Here is a 24,087-nt window from a genome sequence, read left to right as displayed (position 1 = left end):
AATTGATCAACTGTTGCTTGTACCTGCTGAGCTGCTTGAGTTACCTTATGCGGTAAAATGATGCGATTTTTCTTGAATGGAAGCTTGAGTCTAATCTTTTCTTTTGAAGTCATCTATAAAGAATAAGATGAATAAAAACAATTAGCACACACACAATTCAAACAAACAATCAACAATTCAAGATGTAAAACTAATAGATAAAAAGGTAGAATATGAAGATTTAAACAAATAATCAACTACTATTTATACTTACGAAAAATTCAAACGTCAATTGAAGAATCATCCCCATCTTTATCATCCATATCACATCATTATCAATTGGAATATTTGGAACAAACGTTACATTGACTTCTGCATCACTATGTGTTTCATTGTGCAAGCCAACCATTTCTTCAATTTCAGTTAATTGTTCAACATGTGCCATATCTTCATCTTGATATGGCAGTCCTCATCGACTTCGTCCACCTCTACATGACCCGTAGGCTTTGTTTTGATAACGGCAGATCGGTGACGCTTATCAGTTCGCATTTCAGGATAAGGTACATAATACACTTGTCTAGCTTTTTGTGCAATTATGAAGGGATCATAGAGATCATATTTCCGATTCATCTTGATATCTACAATATCATATTGCGGATGAACTTTGGTTTCTCTATTTCGTCTAGGATCAAACCATTGGCAATAAAACAAGGCTACCTTGTGAGGCAATTTGTAATACTCCAACTCAAAGATATGTTGGATAACTCCATAGAAATCATCTTCCCATCCTCCAGTAACCCCTTTCACATAAACTCCACTACTTATGGTTTTCTTACCCTGAGACCAAGTTTTTGTGTGAAATTTGTATCCATTAATGTAATACTTGTGCCATGTTTTGACCATTGAGTCAGGACCCCAAGCTAATGATAACAAGTTAGGGTCAGTCACACCATTTTCCTTGTCACTGGCCTATACAAACATGATATTCACAATAGTTAGGTGAGAAGTTCTAATTTATTTGCATCAAACTTCAATAAATCACTTACATACGCACGAAACCATTCTGGGAATTCTCCATGTATACGTGTTTGAGATATAGGATCGTCTTCAATAATGGAATTAGAGTGCAAAAAGGCGCTGTCAATAATGAGAGAAGTGTTATTACAAGTATTTGGTAGTTATGTGGGGTGAGTGCTTACAGACTTCTTACTCAATATATGGCTTGACCTCGTTGCAATTGATGAGGATGTGTACATGTGCAGACCTTCTTTCAGCATCACTTAACCAATGAGTTTGAGCCTTCCCACTAGGACGTCCTAATTGATTGCTAATTGATAGTGTTGTCGTGACAGCATCATTTAATTTTGCACCTTCATTACGCGGGCTTCTATCAAACAAAGAGATTGTTTTGAAATAGTGGGAACAAAAATATGTTGTCTCTCGATGTAAGTATGACATACATATTGAGCTTTCCACTCTAGCCTTGTTTTTCACTGTGCGCTTAAAATCACCCATCTTTCTGGAAAAGTGAGAGCAATAACTTAATAAATGTGAAAATATCTTGAAAAAAAATGAAATCCTTAATGGTGAATATAAAATACCTTTCAAATGTATATATCCATCGATATTGAACTGGACCACCAAGTTTTGCCTCATACAGTAGGTGAATTGGAAGATGTTCCATTGAATCAAAGAATCCTGGTGGAAAGATTCTTTCAAGTTTGCATATGATGAATGGAATATTTTCACCCAATTTGACCAATTCATCGTGTCTTAAGGTATTGTTGCACAAGCCTTTAAAGAATTGACTTAATTCTGTTAATGGTTTCCACACATGGTCAGGCAGTGAACTAAATGCAAATGGAAGCAAACACTCCACAAATACGCGACAATCGTGGCTTTTCATCCAATTCATTTGTCCTATATTAACATCTGCACATCTTGCCAAGTTAGAAGCATACCCATCTGGCATCTTAAGCTCCTTTATCCATTTACAAACATTCTTTGTCTCATTAGACGTAAGACAATAATTTGCCTTAGGTTTTGTCATTTTTCCATGGTTATGTGGAACCAACTCCAAGTCGCTACGTTGGCAAATGATGGCCAAGTCCATTCGTGCTTTTTCATTGTCCTTAGTCTTGTTCTTAACATTCATGACAGTGTTAAACACATTATCAAAGAAGTTTTTTTTTCTATGTGCATGACATCTAAATTATGCCTTAATAAATTATCTTTCCAGTATAGAAGATCCCAAAATATGCTTCGTTTAGTCCAATTATGGCTAACTCCATATCCAGACAATTTAGAATGTGCATTATCTATCACTCGTGGAATATTGTGAACCCAACCCCAAACTTCTTCACCGGTCAATATTGGAGGAGGTTCATCTTTCACAACCCTATTTTTAGTGAACCCTTTTTTACTTCTTCTAAATGCATGATTATGAGGTAAGAAACGACGATGACAATCAAACCATGGATTTTTGCCACCGTATTTTAAGGTAAAAGCCTTATTTCCATCCATACACACCATACATGCCAACTTACCTTGGGTACTCCATCCAGATAACATGCCATAAGCAGGAAAATCATTAATTGTTCACATTATGGTTGCTCTCATTACAAAATTTTGTTTCATGGAAATATCATAAGTCAAAGCCCCTTCACTCCACAACTGTTTAAGCTCATCTATTAACGGTTGTAAATATACATCAATGTTTGCTTTTGGGTTAGATGGTCCAGGTATGAGACAAGTCAAAAACATGAATGGTTTAGTCATGCACATTTCGGGCGGGAGATTATACGGGGTCACAACAACAGGCCAACAAGAATATGGGGTTGAAGAGGCCTGAATGTATGGCGTGAAGCCATCAGAACATAAACCAAGCCTTACATTTCTTGGTTCATTTGCGAAGTTTGGATACTTTGCATCAAAATGGTTCCAAGCTTCCCCATCTGATGGATGACGTAAACTGCCTGAACTCGATCTATTATGTTGATGCCATCTCATTTGGGCAACAGTTTCTGTTGATGCATACAATCTTTTTAACCATGGAGTGATCGGCATATAGAACACCCTCTTAACTGGAATGTCTTTATGGATACCTATCTCAGGCTTACGAGGAATATATCGAGGTTCATGGCAAAACCTACACTCTATATCTGCACTATTGTCTTTGTAGTACAACATGCACCCTTTAACACAACAATCAATTTTCTCAAACTTCAATCCTAGCATTATCACCAATTTTTTCGCTTGGTAAATTTTTTTTGGAAGTGAATCCTTAAAAGGACACACATCTACAAGCATGCTTGCAAAGAAATCAAGACATTTCTGTGGAACATTCCAATTTGATTTGCAAGCTAAAAGTTTCACGCATATTGAAAGTTTTGAATCAGAAGCCCCCTCATATAAGGGTTTGTTTGCAGCAGTTAACAAATCATAAAAGTCTTGAACATCATCATTTGGGGGCTCTTCATTATTCTCTTCCTCGTTGCCTTCATCACCCATATTTTGGAAGTCATACGTAGGACCAAATGCATCATCGACCATATGTTGCATTAACGTAAACGGATCATCGTTATCAATATTTCCACTACTACTTGGAATATTTTCTGGGTCAATATGTGGGGCTTCTTCACCATGCTCAGTCCAATACCAATAATTTGGTTGGAACCCAAACCTATACAAGTGAAGTTTGACTTCACTTGCAGACAATATACCGCTACACATGCAATTGTGACAAGGACATCTGATGCCACCATCTTTTACAAATTGATTTCGACTTATTGCCTTTGTTGTAAACTCTTCAACACCTTTTGCGAAGGCTGGTTTCAACCCCCTTCGTTGAACATAAAGTTTATCATATACCCAACTACGATATGGATGGTAGCCATCCATATTTTGAAGGACAGACAAATAAATGAGGAGCGATGAAACTGTGAACAGAATGTAATTTTACATATCAAATAGGATACCTATACAAACCTCAAACAAGTTATTACTCAAAGTTCAAATTGAAAATAATGTTCTCCAAACATAAACTAATTGTCAAACTAACTATAAATAGTTATGCAGATATTTGCTGTAAAATTAGTTGCAGATAATTTAGCTCTCATTGTCAAACTAACTTAAATTGTCAAACTAACTATAACAAGTTATTGCTGTAAAATTGTCAAACTAACTTAACATTCCTTTTGCAATAAATAAGAACAAATAAGAACACATTCCAACCAATTGCAACCAATTCCAATCAGCTCTCATTCCATTCATGTGCATAAAAGATTCATAATAAAAGAGAAGATAAAATAAATAACACATGAACGTGATGTATAATATGCACAAACCCCTTATAAGTTAATTTTACATATCAAATAGGATACCTATACAAACCTCAAACAAGTTATTACTCAAAGTTCAAATTGAAAATAATGTTCTCCAAACATAAACTAATTGTCAAACTAACTATAAATAGTTATGCAGATATTTGCTGTAAAATTAGTTGCAGATAATTTAGCTCTCATTGTCAAACTAACTTAAATTGTCAAACTAACTATAACAAGTTATTGCTGTAAAATTGTTAAACTAACTTAACATTCCTTTTGCAACAAATAAGAACATATTCCAACCAATTGCAACCAATTCCAATCAGCTCTCATTCCATTCATGTGCATAAAAGATTCATAATAAAGGAGAAGATAAAATAAATAACACATGAACGTGATGTATAATACTGCACAAACCCCTTAAAAGTAAGCTATCTATTTCAAGCTGCAGATATTCAGACACGTTTTCAACTGATTTTCCCACCTTTACTACCACTACCCACTTGGCACATTAAAATTGGAGCACCAAGTAGTTGCACAAGGCTAGAAGAACGAAACACTACACACCAAATTTGAATACTTGTCTATCGTCCTATAACCTATTTGTGGTTACTTAACGATTGACATCAAAAAATGAAATTTTTTATTTTGAAACAGATATAATCACACCCTTACATGACCATTTTATGCCTATGTTTTGAAAACAGAACCGGCTGATTTGGGAGCCTGTCAGAACCAACTGATTTGGGAACAAAAATATCCAAGCAAACAATATCCAAAGCAAAACAAAAATCAGATTCCAAGCAAAATAAAAACGGTACCGACAGATAGGGCGAACGACGTTGATTTGAAGTGGCAGAATGGGCGAACACGAACGACAGAACTTGTGATTTGAAGTGGCGGTCAAGGGCGAACGGTGAACGTCGTTGATTGATTGCGAACGACGTTGATTGCGATGAAGGGTTTGTTTGCGAACGACGTTGATTACGAACGGCGTTGATTGATTGCGAACGGCGTTGATTGCGAAGGGTTTGAACGACGTTGATTGCGTAGGATTTGAACGACGTTGAAGGGTTTGATTGCGAAGGGTTTTGTTTGCTTACTGAACTCAGAAATGCCTTCTAACAAATGCCTTAACTTTTTTTTAAAAAAAAAAACAAAGTAATATACAAAACTATACTTTCAATTTACCCACGGATATTACCTACGGATAATCAGTGGTAACAAAAAATACTATTAAATTTTGGCAACTTCAAGTTGAGTTTCTTTTTTTTTTAATTTTACCCACGGATTTTTTTTTATTTTACCTACGGACAAACCGTGGAAACCAATTAAAAAAAATTAAATTACTTAATAACAAATTTACTCACGGTTCTTCTATAGATATTATATAATTTATCCACTAACTGACATCCGTGGGTAATTTTCCGTAGGTATATGAATCTTTTCTTGTAGTGTTAGGGTTTGCAAATCAATTAATAAATCATTTCTTCCTTCATTTATTCAACAAATAATCATGAAAATAGAACAAATTAGAGAGAGCAAACGAGAACGAACGATGAAGCGATAGCCAAAGGGGTCTGAGCAGCGATAATCTCGCTTGAAACAAGGTTGTAATCTGGGTTGCAAGAAAAGGAAGGGTTTTTAGTTTAGGGTTGTATAGTGATAAGTAAGAATGTCTTAGTATTTTTAGTCAACTGAGAATGATTTAGGTTTTTTAGTCAAGTGAAAATGATGAGATTTTTAACTCAACAGAAAAACCTTATAAAAAAAAAAAAAGTAATAAACACAACTTTACTTTCACTTTACCCACGGACAATCCGTGGAACAATTAAAACTATTATCTTCATTTACCTATGAAGAATTTGTGGTAAAAAAAATTACGAAGAAATTTCGACAATATAAATTTGAATTGCATTTTTTTTAACTTCACCCCATATTCTTTATTTATTTATTTTATTTTACCCACAAAATAACCGTTGAATATAATTAAAAAAAATCAATTTATTCATAACAAATTTACTCACGATTTAATAACAAATTTATTTCGTAGATATCAAATAATTTACTCAATAACTGAGATCCATGGATGATTTTCCGTAGGTATACAAATGTTTTCTTGTAATGATATCAACTATTAATCATTAAATTAATGATTGATATTTTGTGTACATATCTGACCAATCATAAATGGTTATAATATCAATAATTGATTCATTTATTTTACCAACTTCCCACTTTAAGAAAGTCAAATTCTAAAATAAAACTACATACAACAAATACATGGTTGACCAAGAATCAAACAACCCAAATTAGGGTTTTAGACCTCAAAATTTTAGAAAATATTAATTTAATTACAAATATATAATATAACAAATTAGTTATAAATGTTTTTCCAGTTCAGTTACTTAAAATGAAAGCATCGTATCTTTGTTAGTCTGTTCAAACCTTTTGAACTTCACAAAACTTGATTTTATTTGTACAAGCCTAGTGTTATTTTTTAAAAATGTCTCGATGTAAAATGTTACTCTAGGCCTCTAAATATTGGTTCTGGACAAAAATTAGAAATTTGAATTAATTTTAGAAAACTACAAAACCACTTGTGTATAACAAAATAAGTGAACTCACATAGAGACAGTCTTCTTGTACTCAAAGCCAACTTCCCAAAGTATTGATTTTATTTTTGTTAAATGCCTTATCTATATATTTGGAGATTTAATCAACTTTTGATCTCCAAGATATGTGTACCTCTAAATTTGTACATAATTACAATCATTTAAACCGATGCTGAACAGGTGCTTAAATGCCTACTAAGGTTTGATAATTTGGGTGTGCTTAAATTTACAACTGGAAGTTTGAATTGCTCGTTGCTAACCTAGATAATGTTATGAACAATGTAATATATCAAATTTTTGTGAACCCTTTTATGTTTTAATTCTACTTATTTGAATTTGTGTTGCTGTTATATGTATGTTTCAAGTTCATTTTATGAATAAACTATTTCTATTTTTAGAATTTTATAAATTTAATTCTTTGATACGTTTTTGATATATATTATTATTAAATGAATTTATTCTCATAAGTTATACGGATGTAAATATTTTTGATCACAATATTGATACTAATATGTTTAAATATCTTAAAAAGAAATGTATTTAATATTTAAAATAAAATATCATTAAGATATATAATTCATATATTTATTTATTTATATATAATTCATATATTCATATATTTATTCATATATTTATTTATTTAAATATAAATTTAGGATTTGTTTAAAATTTGATATGTTTTGAAATTACAATTTAGCTCTTTATATAGAGCATGATTAAATTTTTAAAATATAAGATTTTACAAAAATAAAAAAAAAGAAGTAGAAATTATTTGTCGACCTAGATCAACTCAATCCCTCGTTTAATCCATCAAAGTTCATGTTCACACTCTTGTTCTAATGTTTTTTGAATTAAATTTATATTCGATCAATTGCTTGTGACTCACAACGAATAAATAAATTAAACAAAATTTTAAAACCATGAAATTTTAATTATTATTATTATATCAATAAAGGTGAAAAACATAAACTATTTTAAAAGAAAAACTAGACTAAACAAACAAATATAAATACTCAATTCAAAAATATCAAAATGAGTCCATCTAAAATGATAAAATTAAATGGGCCAACCATACAAAATGGAGTGGTTTTGCGATCCCTCATTATTGACTAATCACTCATGCATTAATTAATGATTTTGTTTTGAGTTTGATGAGAAAAGAACTCACATCACCAAAGCTTCCTGAACAAGTTCAAATTTATTTTATTTATATATAATAAAATAATAATACGAGAAAGTATTTGTCAAAAAAAAAAAAAAAGTAGTAATAATAAAATTAGAGAGCAAGAGTGAGGTTCCATATTCCTTACACTCACAGCTCCAACAAAGTTGTTTCTGTTCTCCCGCCACTACGCACAAATGGTATCTTAGGGTTCTTCATGCTTCTTCTCTCTTTTCATTTCTTCACCAACAACTTTCGATTTTCCTCTTTCTAATTTCTTATCTAGTATTTGTTTTTTTATTTTTTTTATAGTTATTATTTAATCTTTAAATCTTCGAATTACAGAGTGATATAAGGAAGTGGTTCATGAAATCACATGAAAAGACTAACAATGCCGCCGCTAACTCCAATCAACCCAAGAAGCCTTCTCCGGTTAAACCCGACCCGGACAAAACGGTTAGTGGCATTACGTTTTTTTTAGTAATTCATTTTCATGAGTACTTTTTTGCCCTAAATGCAATGTGCCTGTAAAGTTAGATTGCTTATTTTGTTTCAGAGTTCATCGATTTTATTATAAAGGACATGAATGAAAAGCTTACGAAATTTGAAGAATGCGAGTTTTTTTTTTTCTCTTGCATTTTTTTCTTTGGACATGTTTACATAATTACATTGGCCACTGAACCAAAATGTGGTTTTGGATGGTTATTGTTTAGGGGTTTGTTTGCATGTACAAGTAATGATTTGGTGGAAATTGTTTTTCAACCTAAATTTACCCATTTTTAATAGAAAAATGCTGATTGTTACGAAACAATTGTAGAACGAAACGCACAACTACTTTTACTTGGCTCATTTTAACACTTACCCTGATATGGTTTCCGTAAAAGATGTTAGTAATGGTGTTTTATTTTCTTAAAAACAATACACCCGCACTTCATGCCAGTTCCTCTTCATAACATATATCATCACTCTTTTTAATAACTAGTAGCAGTAACAACACCTGTTGCAACACAGGTTTGGATAAGTTCACATGTTAATTAAATAAAGGAGTGGAGTGAATCACAGTTTTCTTACTGGTAATAGATAGATTTGCCTGAGACATATAAGAATGGTTATTGTTAATTAAAATTCCCATGCTATTGCTTAATGGGTTTAATCAGGATGCTTCACAATTCAAGGAACTGATTGTCTCTCTTTAGTCATTAGGGCTTAGGACTATTAGGGTATTTCAAGTTTCAACATATGAAAACTTGTGAGTGTAAAGGAGAATATTTCCTTTTTTAGGTACCTGAAGGTCAATCAAGTTCGGGCAGGAGGAAAACTAGCAAATATTTTAATACAGATAAACCGAAGCCAAAAGATGAGATAGAAACGGGGGCACTCCCTGCTAAAAGGAAGACTATGAAAGGCAATGAGGAAGATGATGGAGATGACTCTGTTCCATCCACAAATAAAAAGAAGTTAGCTGGTTCCACTCCTACAAAAAAATTGAAGAGTGGGTCTGGAAGGGGGATCCCCCAGAAATCTGTAGATTTAGAAGAAAGTGATGAAGACAATGAGAAAGACGATGTGTCTCCCATTAAATCTAGTGGAAGGGGTCGTGGTGGAAGAGGGGCATCAACACAAGCAACTGGTGGGAGAGGCCGAGGGGTTGGTCGGGGAATCCCCAAGAAGTCTGCAGATTTGGAAGAAAGTGATGAAGATGATGAGAAAAATGCTGTGTCTGCTAAATCTGGTGGAAGGGGTCGTGGTGGAAGAGGAGCCTCTACACAAGCAGCTGGTGGGAGGGGCCGAGGGGGTGGTAGGGGGGGATTCATGAATTTCGGTGAAAGAAAAGATCCTCCACACAAGGGAGAAAAGGTTCAAAGTTATCAAATATCTGGATCTATCAATTGAAAATATTTTCTTTGTCAATGCACTGAAACTTCTTTCATGTGTCAGGTAGTCCCTGAAGGTGCTCCTGACTGTTTAGCTGGTTTAACTTTTGTAATCAGTGGAACGCTTGACAGGTATTCACAGAAATCTTTGAACTTGCACGAAGCTGAACTTGGTTTACAAATTATTGCTTCCTCATCTCTTACTCTCTCTATTTAGTTATTATTTTGTCTTTGTTTAGGTTCTCTTTCCATGTACAGTACTTACGTCATAACTATTTCTTATCATTTTCAACCTCTTCAGTCTTTATATTTTTTGCCTTTGCATATTTACAGTTTGGAACGAGAAGAAGCAGAAGATTTGATTAAACGCCATGGTGGTCGTGTCACCACATCAGTCAGCAAGAAAACAGTTATATAATGCATTTTACTCAGTTGCAATTAAATTTTGCATAATCAGTATTTAATTAACATCCTTTGTTTGCAGAATTATTTGTTATGTGACGATGATATTGGGGGAAGGAAGTCTGCAAAAGCAAAAGAGCTAGGGTTGGCATTCTTATATTTTCTTTTACATATTACAAAGCATTTTTAGAGTTTCCACATTTTGCTAACACTTGTTTCTATTTATATAGAACTTCATTCCTCACAGAGGATGGGTTGTTTGATATTATTCGGGCTTCAAAACCTGCAAAAACTACCTCAAAACCTGCAAAAGGTCCTTCGCAAGAGGAATGTAAGAAATCTGTGAATCAGGCTGTTGCAGTGCCAGCCCAGTCAAAAGGTCCTCTGAAAGCAGAAACAAAGGGTAAACCCTATAAGGCATTTTGTGTTGTCCTTTGATTGCCCTTTGTACAGTAGCTCTTAGAGTAAAGTTATTGCAATCTAAGTGTGTTCATTTATTTATGTTCTGAGCTGTATTCCTTTATCAACCAATGCAGTTTCTTTGTCTTCATGCTCACCTTCCAAGCAAGCCAAGGCCAAGCCTAAAACCGTTCAGTCTAATTTGATGTGGACAGAGAAACATCGACCTACAAATCCAAAGGATATCATAGGGAATCAATCACTTGTATAATAACTAGTCTTAATTACCATATTTCGGTGGTTAATTTATTTTGTTGTATATACTTTGGTATGAATCATCATTTTCCCTTTTCTTAAATGTAGGTTTCACAGCTTCGAAATTGGTTGAAAGGTTGGCATGAGCAATTTTCTAATACTGGGGGAAATAAAAAACAAGGAAAAAAGCTGAATGACCCTGTTTCCAAAAAGGCCGTCTTGTTAAGTGGAACCCCTGGTATAGGCAAAACAACTTCAGCGAAGCTGGTGTGTCAGGAGCTGGGTTTCCAAGCCATAGAGGTGGTGCCATTTCTTATTAAATTTGTATGTGGAAAAGATATTTCATAACCTAATTTTTCTCTCGTGTGCATGTTTGTGTTGAAGGTAAATGCTAGTGATAGCCGTGGAAAAGCTGATAGCAAAATTGAAAAAGGAATTAGTGGAAGCAATGCAAATTCTATCAAGGAACTTGTAACCAATGAGGCCCTTGGTACTAATATGGATAGGTTGGTCATTCATTATCGTAGTATGTAATTTGTGAGTCCACAATTTACACCTTGTTAACTCTCTAAAATTGTAAATTTCAGGTCAAAGCTGTCCAAAACTGTGCTCATTATGGACGAGGTTGATGGGATGTCAGCTGGTGATAGGGGTGGTGTTGCTGATCTTATTGCTAGCATCAAGATATCAAAAATTCCTATTATCTGCATTTGCAATGACCGTTATAGCCAGAAACTAAAAAGCCTAGTGAACTACTGCTTGCTTCTTAGTTATCGGAAGCCTACAAAGCAACAGGTCTGTCTTGCATACCACTCACTGCTAGATGTTATTGTTTCTCTTTTATGTAAATTTAAAATCATCACTCATTTAAATTAGGTCCTTTTGTTTCTCTCTCTTCATCCGAATCATATCGATTTGTTCAAGTTCTGTTTATTTAACTCTTGAAAACAATAGGGATCCCTTGCTTGTACAAACATTTGGGATGACCTCGCCAAATTATTTATGGTTATTTATATTCAGCATATTAAAGTTGATGTCGTCAGTTACTTGAACAAATGAGTGTTGTTATTGCTTGATACTTCTTGGGGATCAAAATACCATTTTCATCAAAGCTAATATTTAATTTACAAACCGTTTTGATAATTATTCTCTCTTTCATGATCACATTACATTACATTACATTTTTTGACAGCCTAAGTTAGTGGGTATTTATTAACTAGTTAGCTGGTGGGGATCAAATCCAACACCTTATACCTCCCAATCCCATCCCCTATGTCTCACTCAGTTCTTTCAAACCACAGTATATCTCCCTACCACATTATATCACTTGACTACTGAACAACTTGATTTATTTTACACGTGTTTTTTTCGTTCTATTTATTGAACTCACTCAGTTCTTGAATATCATAAACTTAAACATTAACTTCCATGTCTTTCTGTCTGTCTCATGATATTGGATTTCCACTTTGGTCAAGTTTAATGTGTAACTTTCTTGAATCTTTAATATTTTGGTGTTGCATATGATCTTGACCTTGGATTAGTTTTCAATGATCCGAGTTTTCATCTTTGATGACTTAGAAGCATCATGGCTGTCCTGTCACCCTTAAGTGAACCTGAGTTTATATCGTCATTTAACTTTACATGTTAAAACAATCATGCTGAGATTTGGCAGTTTAGAACTAAATTATTATTTATGCTAGATGGCAAAGAAGTTTATGGATGTTGCAAAGGCCGAAGGGCTTCAAGTTAATGAGGTATAGTTCTAACTTATATCTGAGAGTTTTAGTCTGCTTAATTTTGTGGGCTATGAGGATACATAATTTCTTTGAATCATTTACATCTGTCTCACATTTTTAAAAAATTAATGTTAACTAGAACCGTTGCCATGTTTGTTTTAGATTGCTCTTGAGGAATTAGCAGAAAGAGTTAATGGAGATATGCGCATGGCTCTAAACCAGTTACAATATATGGGCCTCTCCATGTCAGTTATCAACTATGATGATATTAGGAAGCGCTTACTTACCAATGCAAAAGATGAAGACATTTCACCATTCACAGCTGTTGATAAGTATGATATTCATATTATCTAAGTACTGGACTTAAACCATGCTTTATTGTCACACTCCTAGTTCTAATTTCTTATTTGGTGTATCTTTATTCTCACTATTTGTGATTGCTGGTTTGACATTATACTTCTCTTCTCCTTTAGAATTATTTCATTTTATTAACCTTTTTTTTTTGCCCCAGACCCCCAGTAGCCTGTCAAATCATATTATCAGATTGCTCTTATATATGCTAGTAAAAATAAGTGACATGCGATTAATTGAATATTTCGTGCTTTCATTCATGACATTGCAGTTCCACTGTGCTTTTCAACCAAATTTTAGTTTCATTCTGTGATTTTTATTTTTCTTACAGAATTAGGTTTGTTATCAAATATCATGTAATTGTAGCTAGATTTTCTGATAACTTTTGTTCATAGCCATGCAAAGCAAACACGTCACTCAATCATGGAGGCTGTGTGGACTGTGGGCCTTCAAGTTGAAGTAGTATAAATATACAATAGGGTTAGTAAATGTATGTTGAAGTTAACGGCTCAATTGATTTGGGCTTCGGGAACCAAAATAGGGAAACATGGTTATAGTTTTAGCTATATCTCTCTTCTGTCTTCCAGAACCAACAGTTGTCATTCTGGGTGATGCCACCTTGGAATGATAATATTTTCAATTACCAGAATTTGAGGATCCTGAGTTTCATTCATAAGGTTAACAATAAGTTATAGATCTGTGAACTTGTTGTCATTTGACTCATTTCATCAGTGATTTTATTCTAGGTGGGCTCTGCATGACAATAATTCCATCATTTGAAATCTGAAGCATTAACCGGCCAGAAGGTTGTTACTGAATTTAATTTCATGACACTTTTCTTGTTTTGTAGGCTTTTTGGTTTTAATGCTGGAAAGATGAAAATGGACGAGAGGATTAATCTCAGCATGAGTGATCCCGATCTTGTTCCTCTTCTTATCCAGGTGCTTTAATTCATGTCCAATTTATTATGCCTCATTTTGTCTGCAGGCCAATTATATGATGACATTTACACTTAGTGGTCGAGCGTGTTATACCACCCTTGCTTTAACCTTATTCAATTTTGATATTCAAAAATTTTTGGATTCTCATCTTTTAATCAAATTGACCAGATATGTCTGCATTGGCCACATCTAGTCCATAAAAATCACAGAATAACTGATTGAACTTAGATTTGGTTTAAACTAAAATGGCATTAACACCACTTAACATGCCAGTTATTATATTTTGGAATTTGCCATATTTAAAAAATATGTAAAACCTGCCATATTATCAATTGAATGAATTGATTCTTGCACAATATTTTTTTTTCATGAATTTTCTTCAAGGTAAAGTTGTAAAATGTAACTGGGCCTGTGTGTTTGTGTTTACTAATGCGATCATGTCACAGGGTTGTAAGTGTTGAGAAATTTTCATTTGTGGAATAATATGATAATAAAAAATAGCTTATGCTGATTTCACATGCAGTAGTGATTTACTTTCATTACTGTGTATAACCCTGATTTACTTGATGTTGTGTACTTCGTGAATATTTCAAATATTCCTCATTTTTATTTTTGAAATTACATATGGCAGGAAAATTATATTAATTATAGACCAAGCTCGGCTGGTAAGGATGACAATGGCGTAAAACGCATGAACCTGATTGCCCGTGCTGCTGAGTCTATTGCTGATGGGGATATAGTGAATGTACAGATTCGCAGATATCGACAGTGGCAGCTATCTCAAACTAGTTCTGTTGCATCATGTATACTTCCGTATGTAGCCTTGTCACTGCTCTTGAAAATAATGAAATTTCCTTATTGAATTTTTCTCCAACTAGTTCATCTTTTTTCCTTATCATTGTTTCAGTGCTTCATTATTACATGGGCAAAGAGAAATACTTGAACAGGTAAAAACTAGTTTGTCCTGTGCAAGCTATTGCACTATATCATCTCTTCCCTGACACTTAATTTTTTCTTTTCGGGATCAGGGTTTCAGAAAAGTCATATTAACACGCGTCTTTAAATTAAATGCATTATATGTATTGAAGTTATAGGGTTAGTCTTTTATGGTATGGAGGGAGGAAAAAGTAATACCCAAATAGAATCCAAATAGAATTATACTGCTGGTTATGTGATTGATCTGCTTGATGCTGTAATAGAAGATATAGCGCTTACCAATACTAGACTTTCAAGTCTAATTATATAAGAAACGAATCATGAACCTAAGAAAATATGAAAACAAATTTGTTGCGATAATGTAATAAACATATTTCATGAATAATGGTGTGATGATAAATTTCAGATATTTTAACAATGTTTTTATATTAATGTCATACCCAGGGGATTAGTTTGACTAGGAGAGACATTTGTTCTGTTATATGTTGTTAGAGATATAGAAGAATTTATGAACATTAATAGCTGAAGTAAGTCTCATGAATGGTTTCATATGCTGAACAATAGTGTCATATGTGATTGGCTTTCGTGGGACATTTGTTTCTACTGGTCTTTTCCATTGAATTCATCTGATTATATTTAGCTTTTGCATCATAACTGGCATTATTTCTGCAGGGAGAACGAAATTTTAACCGATTTGGTGGGTGGCTAGGGAAGAACTCGACAATGGGCAAAAACACGAGGCTTATGGATGACCTGCACGTTCACATTCTTGCATCTCGTGAATCTAGTTCGGGAAGGTAAATATGTATGCAATGTTTTTACTTTATCACCTTTTCTCACGCACCTGGTTCAAAGAGTTTAATTTCATCTGATGACTTTATGAATCCTTCTGTAATACGTGCAATTAAATTGTAAGCCCTTGATGATTTTGGATGGAAACCAATTGCAGTTGAAACATGAAACCCTGTGAATTTGGTCAGCTATCAAAACTTCGGTGATGTTTATTTTTAGTTGTGTTGAACGTACAAGTCAATGTCAGCAACTACGCAATATTAAGAATCTTGGTTGTAATTTGGTTGTGGTTTATACATGCTCTATTAGGGTATGGAAGTATGTGTCCAGTAGACTCATTGTGCTTTTGTCATTGTCTAGTATACTAATTGTGCTTTCGTCATTCTCTAGTATACTCATTGTGCTTTCACAAAATATTGCAGGGTTACTATTCGCTTGGAATACCTTAGTCTTCTTCTTAAAAAATTGACAGAACCTCTCAAAGTCCTGCCTAAGGTTAGAAATACATTATGACTTATTGGTTTAAACCTATGAAATGTTTTAAGCTGAAATCTGGAATTTTAGTTGATTCACACATGGCTTATTTTTTTAAAAAAATTATCAGGCCGAAGCTGTTGAGAAAGTTGTGGAATTTATGAATACATACTCAATCAGTCAGGAAGACTTTGATACTATAGTAGAGTTATCGAAATTCAAGGTTCCTTAACTATATTTAATGCTGTCTCTTTACCACTAAGTGATCTCAACCTCAGGTTAATTTTTTGATATTCTATTCATTAGGGTCATCCTAATCCACTAGATGGCATACTGCCTGCCGTTAAGTCAGCCTTGACAAAAGCATACAAAGAGCAAAGCAAAACTCGGACGGTTCGAGCTGCAGATCTAATTAATCTTCCTGGTATTAAAAAGGCACCTAAGAAGCGCATTGCTGCTATTTTAGAACCAGCTGATGAAGGAACGGAACAAGGTAATGGTGGCGACGCCTTGGACGAGAGTGAAGAAGAGAACACCTCTGACAATGATGAGTCAGGTAAGTTATTTTTATTTATTAGTCTGCATATATATTACAACAGATCCACAATCATTGGACTCTAATGAGCTCTGTAGTACTATGTTACTCTTCATTGATCGATTGCTTATGCATTATTTTATGATGATGCAAAATAGAAGACGCCACAACTGGCGAGAAGCTGAAGTCAGAACTTCAAAGTTTGAATTCAAAGGGTAGGATGTCATGTTCCTTTAGCATGTTGATTGTTGAAACTTTTGCTAATTTATCCTTAAATAGAAGAGCTTGGTTGATTTTTATTCTATTTTTTTTTATCTATTTGTGTGTAGCCATGCACGTACAATTTGAATTGAAGGGAACTGGAAATTCAAGTTCCAAGAAGGCATCTGGTGGTAGAGGTAAAGGTGCTTCAGCATCTGCGCAGAAGGTTGCTCAAACGTCAAAGGCTCCTGCAAAAAGAAAAAGGTGAAGAAACGTTAAACAACTTGCCTTTTCTGGAGACACTATTTGGAAGAGTTGTATATGAATCCTTTTTCTATTCGTGTAATTGATGTTAGGTCTTTCCAAATTTTGAGTTGTTTTTTTGGTAAATTTTCTAGTAAGGATTACATGAGCCAATGTATTACTTGTGGCTTTTTTTCTTAAATGCAGTTGATGCCTTGTGATATGATCATATGAAAGTACCTCTAGCTTAAATATCTTTTTTTACAGTTTTATAGTACAATTATGAGACAGGCAATGTTGTATGAGATTAGTGTTAAGTGTTGGGTGGTATTCTCACGAGAATTTTCTAGTAAAAACTTTAGAGTTCAATAACAAATAAATAATTTTTTTTTTAACTTTGTTAGAAACATCAATTTGTCTAAGATGTCGTACAAAGCCTTAAATCTTTTGTCTAGTAATACTGTCAAAAAAAGGATAAATCACATTTTAGTTCTTAAAACTATAAAATACTATCATTTTAGTTTTTGACTCGAAAGAAAATCTAAATTAATCATTGAATTGTTAAAATATTAGTCAGCTTAGTCTTCAATGTTATAACGACCATAAACTATTTTGATAGTAAATTATATCTTTCAGATGATTTTATGACAGTAAATTATATATTTTAAAAACTATTTTGATGATTCAATGATTAGTTTAAATTTTTTTTCTAAGAAATAAAATGCATCTTATACTTTCATAAGTTAAAATGATATTTACCTGATAAAAAAACACAATAGTGCCGAAAAACCCCTTATTGAAATTTAAATATTAAATTTAGTTATGGTTCATTTTTATAAAAAAGAAAGTTGGTTAAATTATAAGAATATAAATAAACCATTCTACAAAAATAAATATAAATAAATCATTAATTTATAAAAAACCGATAAAAAACTGAAATTTCTATATAAGAAAAAAAAAATTATTGAGCAGTCAAAACTCCTACAATAAACTCCAATATAAGTTGTAAAAAAAAAAGCAATATAAGGAGTTAATCCTCTAAACAAAAAAGAAGGGTTAACCCTTAATCCAAACAATCCTAGCAAAGATTTAAGCGAATTTAGTTAAATTGTGGGTGTAACATTTACAATCTTTTCCACATGACAAATTAAACGGGAAGAATAGGAAATAAAATGGTGTAGCAGTTTATAATAATTGTACTAAATGGATTAGGAATTTGAATGATGATTGGGGACAACCGATGCATGAGAGTTCACATAATTTTGTGTTCTTCAATTGTCATCCACGCCTTATGAGTAAGGTCTTAGATTCATGTTTGTTTATCTTGAAAACAAATTTTATTACGGACAAATCAAATACCATAACAAACGGACAAAATTAGATCTACAATATCATGTGGAAAAAAAAAAAAAAGAAACCAAAATTCACGAGTCCACAAACAATCTCCAAAGATATGATCAATATATTCTTCTTTTGATTAAATTTCTTTTGACAAGTAGTTCATTATTCAGATTTATGTGTTTATGTAGAGTGTTGAGATCAAGGTTGTTAGGAGTGAGCTCTAAAGCGTAACATCCTAAGATCTTACGCATTTTACAGCATGAATAGTGTTAGAGCGAAAGAAAGAGCATTGTTTGACCTAGATCTATGAGCGCATGGAAGTGTGGGAACGATACGCCTCTTCACGCAGAAGATGCGTCTTTTCACGAAGCTCTGATCCGTTTACGTTGTTTCGACCCGGTTGTAAATCCCATGCTTTGGCCTGGGTTCACACCTCTTTGCCTTCGTATTCTGTTTGTTTCCCATAAAGAAAAGGCAAGTGCATGAGGTTTTGAAGGCAGCAGCACCCAACAACATGCGCATGAGACAATGCTCTTCTCTGCTCCTATTCTACTCCTTCGTATTCCTCATAGGCACCTTCGTATTCTGCCCTACTCGTTTTCCAAGTCTTAGTTTTAAGCATTTGTTTCAATTTCTAATACTTATATTAAATGATTCAATTTCAGATTCCATCCTTCTATTTCTTCTATAAATTCTTCTCAGCTCTCCAGCCATTCTCAATCTCATATATGAAACTCTCCTCAATCCTCTTCGCTACAATATGCAATTTCTCTTGCCGCCTCACAATTTCAATCATGTCTACATATTTGTTGCCTGCAGTTATGGTTTTACACCTCCTAGAGTGCAGAAAAAGGCATAAGGAAGCATAACTGATATAACATGGAAACATGGTGTATCTGTTGATGGAGGAACCAGAAAAATAAAATGCAATTATTGTTGAAAAAAGATTATTGGAGGAGTGTACATACTGAAACACCATTTGGTTGGTACATAGCTCAACGTTGTTGCATGTGATGTTGTACATGATGATGTGAAGAAACACATGTTTAAACTTGGAAAATCCTTAAAAGATAAATCATCAAAGAAAACAGAAGACAATGATACAAATAATGAAAAAGTAAAAGGAAAAAGATCATTAGAGAATGATGAGAATGCTACCCTTGCAAATCTTTTCAAGAGAAATGTAGTAAGTACTCAAGCCACCATCAATAACATTTTTAAGAAGAATTTGAAAGAAGAAGCGTGTCTAGAAATAGCTTTGTTCTTCTACAATAATGCCAAAACCTTTAATGTTGCAAAAAGTAATGAATTTAAAAGGATGTTGGAGATGGTTTCAAGACACATAATGAAAAAGTAAAAGGAAAAAGATCACTAGAGGAGGATGAGAATGCTACCCCTGCAAAACTTTTCAAGAGAAATGTAGTAAGCACTTAAGCCACCATCAACAACAATTTTAAGAAGAATTTGAAAGAAGAAGCGTGTCTATAAATAACTTCATTCTTCTACAATAATGCCATAACTTTTAATGTGTCAAATAGTGATGAATTTAAAAGGATGTTGGAGATGGTTTCAAGACATGGCCTTGGTTTTAAGCCACCTTCCTATCATCAAATTAAAACAAAGTAATTGAAGCAAAAGGTGGAGGAGACAACTATGGTCATTGAAGAACACAAACTTACTTGAAAGAAGACAAGTTGTACTATTATGAATGATGCGTGAATGGACAAAAGACGGACGACAATTTTGAATTTCTTAGTTAACAACCCTAAAGGTACTATTTTTTTAAAGTCAATAAATGCTTCTCGTATAATAAAAACAACTGATAAAATATATCAAATGATTGATTAAGTAGTAGAAGAAGTTGGAGAAGAAAATGTCGTGCAAATTGTGATCGAAATGCATCAAATTACAAAGCTGCTGGTGCAATATTAATGTTAAAAAGGAAGAGGCTCTACTGGACACCATGTGCAACACACTATATTGATCTCATGTTAGATGATTTTGAGAAAAATATAACAGTTCATCATAAAACAATTTCAAAGGGTATGAAAATTACCCAATATATATATATATATATTCAAAGGCTTTTCTAATTTCTTTATTACAACATTTCACCAATGGAAAAGATTTGGTGAGACCAACTGGTACTCGATTTGCAACCTTTATCTAACTTTGGGTTGTATCATGGAGAACAAAGGATCATTGATAAAAATGTTCACATCTAATGAATGGACATCAAACAAATTTGTAAAAACTGATGAAGGGCAATATGTTGAAGAAGTCATTATGGATAAAGAGTTTTGGAAAAAGATTGTTATTCGATTAAAAGGTGCTTATCCACTAATCAAAGTGTTTCGTTTAGTGGCTTCAGATGATAAACCAACAATGAAGTTTGTTTATGAGGCAATGAACCAAGCTAAAGAGAGAATCCAAGCTGCCTTCAATGGTGTTCAAAGAAGGTATTACTATTTCTACAAATAATGTTTCTGCAAATTTTGTCTTCAAATTCTGCTTAATGTTTCTGTTTTGCAATGCACAATATTTCAGTAAATTCTGCATTCTATTTCAAGCCTAAGTGATTTAGTTGTTTTTCCATTATTTAGTTTCAAACCTCTATGGAATATCATTGACGAAAGGTGGGATAAACAACTCAATCGACCTTTGCATGCAGCAGTCTACTACCTTATCCCTCAACTACATTACAACGTTGGATTTAAAGCTGATTATGAAGTCAAACGTGGGTTATATGACTACTTATAAAAGATGGTGGAAAATGTTGAAGAAATTTGTTAGATTGATGCTCAACTAGAAGATTTCAAGACACAAGCAAAGTTTTTTGGTAGTCTGATAGCAAAGGCTGCACTTAAAACCAAAACTTCATCACAATGGTGGGAATAATATGGGGATGAGCATTCAGAACTTCAATCTATTGCAATTAGTGTGTTAAGCTTAACTTGTAGTTAGAGCTGTCAAAAAAGCCCTCAACTGCTAGGCCCCCTTATTTTTTTTCCTATTAAACATTTAATATTAGGCCCCCTATAAAAATAATTTTTTTTAAATCTTGGCCAATTATTTCATGGGGCTTAAGAGAGGGGGTTTATAGTCCCCTAATATTTTGATAATATTGAGATTTTTTCTTGAAAAATTTTTGAAAGTAATTTTTTTCGAAAAAATTAAAAAATATATTTTTTCTCAAAAATTTTGTGAGAAAAATAAATAAAAAATTCTCGAAAAAAATCGATTTTTTTTTCTCGAACAAAAATGATTTCGAAAAAAAGTTCAAATTTTTTTTATCAGTAAAAAAATCGAAAAAAATTATTAAGCCCCCAAAATTTTAGGGGGTTGGGGCTTACTTTTGGGGGGCCTTTTAAATTATAAAATTTTTTGGCCCCTCCAACATGTGGGCTGGGGCAAATAATTAGGGGGCTTGTCAAATTGACAGCTCTACTTGTAGTTCATTTGAATGTGAACAAAATTGGAGCGCTTTTGAGATGATAAAAATTACTGTAAAATTTTACTTTGAAAATTATCCACAATTGTCTATATACTAATGAAGTTTGTATATATTAGGTCCACACAAATAGGAAAAACCGTTTGAAACAAAAGACAATGAATAATATTGTGTTTGTGATGACAAATTTAAAATTAGCTAAGAAGAAGCAAACTAGATATGTTGTAGAACATAACCTTGATGATATTGAATATGATGATGAATGGATTGTAGATAATAATGAAAGTTCAACTGAGAATGACATTTTAGATTTCACAATAGAAAATGAGGATTTAAAATTTGGCAATCAAAATGAAGAAGGTAATGGATTTGAAGATGCTGTCTCTCAAGATGATTTGGAGATTCACAACCTTCATGATGAATTTGATGGAGAAGGATATGAAGATTGTATAGAAGATATTGGTTTTGATCACAACGCATTGGATGAATTGTTAAATTAAAGTTTTAGATGTTGTTAGATGATGGTGATATGTTTTGTTTTTTTTATTTGAGACAATGGTAATAGCCTTTTGTGTTTCAGCTTGTGACTTTTTATTAAATCAATGAAAATTTTTATGTTAACGTTATTTTTCTTAATTTTAAGGTATGATTTTGTCAATTTTATGAGATCTTAAGATCCATTTTACTATCCTAGGATCTATGTTTTTTTTATATCTCAAATATCTTAGATAGGATCTAGAGTTTGACGACCTTAGTTGAGATTCTAAAATTTTGACCAACAAGAGGAAGATATATTTTGCAATGGTTTGAGAAGACTCACATTCTTCTCAATTCTCATTGTTTGATGCAGTGGTAGACATTTCTAACCGAGAAAATACCTTTCCGTTACGACTCTAAACCAATATATCCATCTGACAAAAAAAGAGATAGGCAGAGTTGCCAGATTTGCAACCTTTGAAAGGGAAAAAAGTTTTCATGCACAAGTTGCAAGTTCCACTTACCCATATCTTAAGGATTGATTGAGATACTTAAGACAACTCAATGTGACAAAGCTTTGGTGTCTAGTTTTTGTAGCCATTTCGTAACAATACTTAGTTGTTGATCACAAACTTAAAATATAGATACATAAAAATATAAAAAATTAAAATAAATAAACAAAAGGTGGATTTGAAAAAAGAGAGGTTAAAAGAAGACTATAATAATTGATAAACCAAGAGGAATTGCTACAATGTCATTTTTGACTCCATAAAACAATAAAAACATCACAAATTTCGTGGTCAAGTTCCAGCTCATTTTTTACCATTATAGAAGCTAATTTGATCTTGAGTCTAAAAAATAAATTATAGATAAATTCTAAACTTTTCTATGAATTAAAGATCACTTCAATTGAACATCTAAAACTCCACATATGGACAAAACAAAATAGAAAAATCACCACCTACAAAAAATAACATTTTTCAAACCAAAATTAATTTGAATCTTTTTATTCCTTTATTAAATCAATTATAGAGGTAACAAGAGATCATCTTTAAGATATCACTAGTTGTCCTTCCAGATAAGTAATAACTTTTTTATTGTGTAAATTTAATATTAGCTGCGTATATATGCAAAATAAGTATTAAATTACTTCGGTTATTGTGTAAATATAATATTAGTTGCGTATATATGCAAAACAAAGGATATTTAACCACCAACACTGCTTCCAAAAGTAAAAACGCGACTATGAACTAAAAATGCATTAACACACATATGTCCATATTTGAAACCACTTTGAAAGGGCCTTCAATGAGAGCGTATCTTGAAGTTTTAATCAATATTTCACAAATCGAATCTAACACCAAACCATCAAGATCTGTAACAGTTAAACTACTTTAATCTGCTCGAACCAAACCAAACCATTTACCATGTCACTTCACAGTTCACATAGGTTCACTTCGATTTTGAAACATTAGTTTTATTTTGTAGCTTCAATAAAGATCAATGTGAATCCAAACGCTGGCAAATTTCCTGAAAATGACAAAATATAGACATAACAAAATATAGACATAAGGAGAAAGAGAGATACATGAAGTGGA

At 32.9% G+C, this 24,087-nt stretch overlaps 3 protein-coding genes across 4 annotated transcripts; 1 reads left to right on the top strand and 2 right to left on the bottom strand.

Annotated features, from left to right (window-relative positions):
* Positions 1-402: 402 nt before the first annotated feature.
* LOC101494613 (uncharacterized) lies at positions 403-2,511 on the bottom strand. Its single transcript, XM_004506211.1, has 5 exons — positions 2,266-2,511; positions 1,581-2,122; positions 1,244-1,498; positions 1,026-1,116; positions 403-948 (listed from the first exon to the last, which is right to left on the bottom strand). Exons 1-5 carry the CDS (start codon positions 2,509-2,511, stop codon positions 403-405), a joined length of 1,680 nt encoding a protein of 559 aa, XP_004506268.1.
* A 66-nt stretch (positions 2,512-2,577) lies between these two features.
* LOC101494926 (uncharacterized) lies at positions 2,578-3,879 on the bottom strand. Its single transcript, XM_004506212.1, has one exon. It carries the CDS (start codon positions 3,877-3,879, stop codon positions 2,578-2,580), a length of 1,302 nt encoding a protein of 433 aa, XP_004506269.1.
* Positions 3,880-8,135: 4,256 nt separating this feature from the next.
* On the top strand, positions 8,136-17,550 carry LOC101513194 (replication factor C subunit 1). 2 transcript variants are annotated; one of them, XM_012717378.3, is made up of 22 exons: positions 8,136-8,281; positions 8,427-8,537; positions 9,363-9,938; positions 10,020-10,087; positions 10,289-10,364; positions 10,440-10,501; positions 10,588-10,760; positions 10,894-11,021; positions 11,120-11,311; positions 11,396-11,517; positions 11,599-11,806; positions 12,712-12,765; positions 12,910-13,079; positions 13,949-14,039; positions 14,671-14,852; positions 14,947-14,986; positions 15,648-15,772; positions 16,190-16,262; positions 16,372-16,464; positions 16,548-16,797; positions 16,938-16,991; positions 17,106-17,550. In XM_012717378.3, exons 1-22 carry the CDS (start codon positions 8,279-8,281, stop codon positions 17,243-17,245), a joined length of 2,991 nt encoding a protein of 996 aa, XP_012572832.1. In that variant the 5' UTR covers positions 8,136-8,278; the 3' UTR covers positions 17,246-17,550. The 2 variants fall into 2 exon arrangements, with proteins under 2 accessions (XP_012572832.1, XP_004506246.1); XM_004506189.4 differs by having other exon boundaries at positions 16,935-16,991.
* Positions 17,551-24,087: the final 6,537 nt, after the last annotated feature.

This window comes from Cicer arietinum, chromosome 6 (genome assembly GCF_000331145.2).
Source record: "Cicer arietinum cultivar CDC Frontier isolate Library 1 chromosome 6, Cicar.CDCFrontier_v2.0, whole genome shotgun sequence".
Lineage (NCBI taxonomy): Eukaryota > Viridiplantae > Streptophyta > Magnoliopsida > Fabales > Fabaceae > Cicer > Cicer arietinum.
Note: the sequence above shows the minus strand (reverse complement) of the source record. Positions and strands in the feature narration are given on the sequence as shown.

What these genes read in the sequence shown, in the direction of transcription:
- LOC101494926 (XM_004506212.1), bottom strand. Translation starts at nt 3,879, where the DNA reads ATGGATGGCTACCATCCATATCGTAGTTGGGTATATGATAAACTTTAT.
- LOC101494613 (XM_004506211.1), bottom strand. Translation starts at nt 2,511, where the DNA reads ATGGTGTGTATGGATGGAAATAAGGCTTTTACCTTAAAATACGGTGGC. An exon ending in TGGATATATACATTTGAAAG is followed by an intron (nt 1,499 to 1,580) that starts GTATTTTATATT and finishes TCACTTTTCCAG; the next exon opens with AAAGATGGGTGATTTTAAGC. An exon ending in CAGAATGGTTTCGTGCGTAT is followed by an intron (nt 949 to 1,025) that starts GTAAGTGATTTA and finishes ATGTTTGTATAG; the next exon opens with GCCAGTGACAAGGAAAATGG.
- LOC101513194 (XM_004506189.4), top strand. An exon ending in CTCCACACAAGGGAGAAAAG is followed by an intron (nt 9,939 to 10,019) that starts GTTCAAAGTTAT and finishes TTCATGTGTCAG; the next exon opens with GTAGTCCCTGAAGGTGCTCC. An exon ending in TAGAGTTATCGAAATTCAAG is followed by an intron (nt 16,465 to 16,547) that starts GTTCCTTAACTA and finishes TCTATTCATTAG; the next exon opens with GGTCATCCTAATCCACTAGA.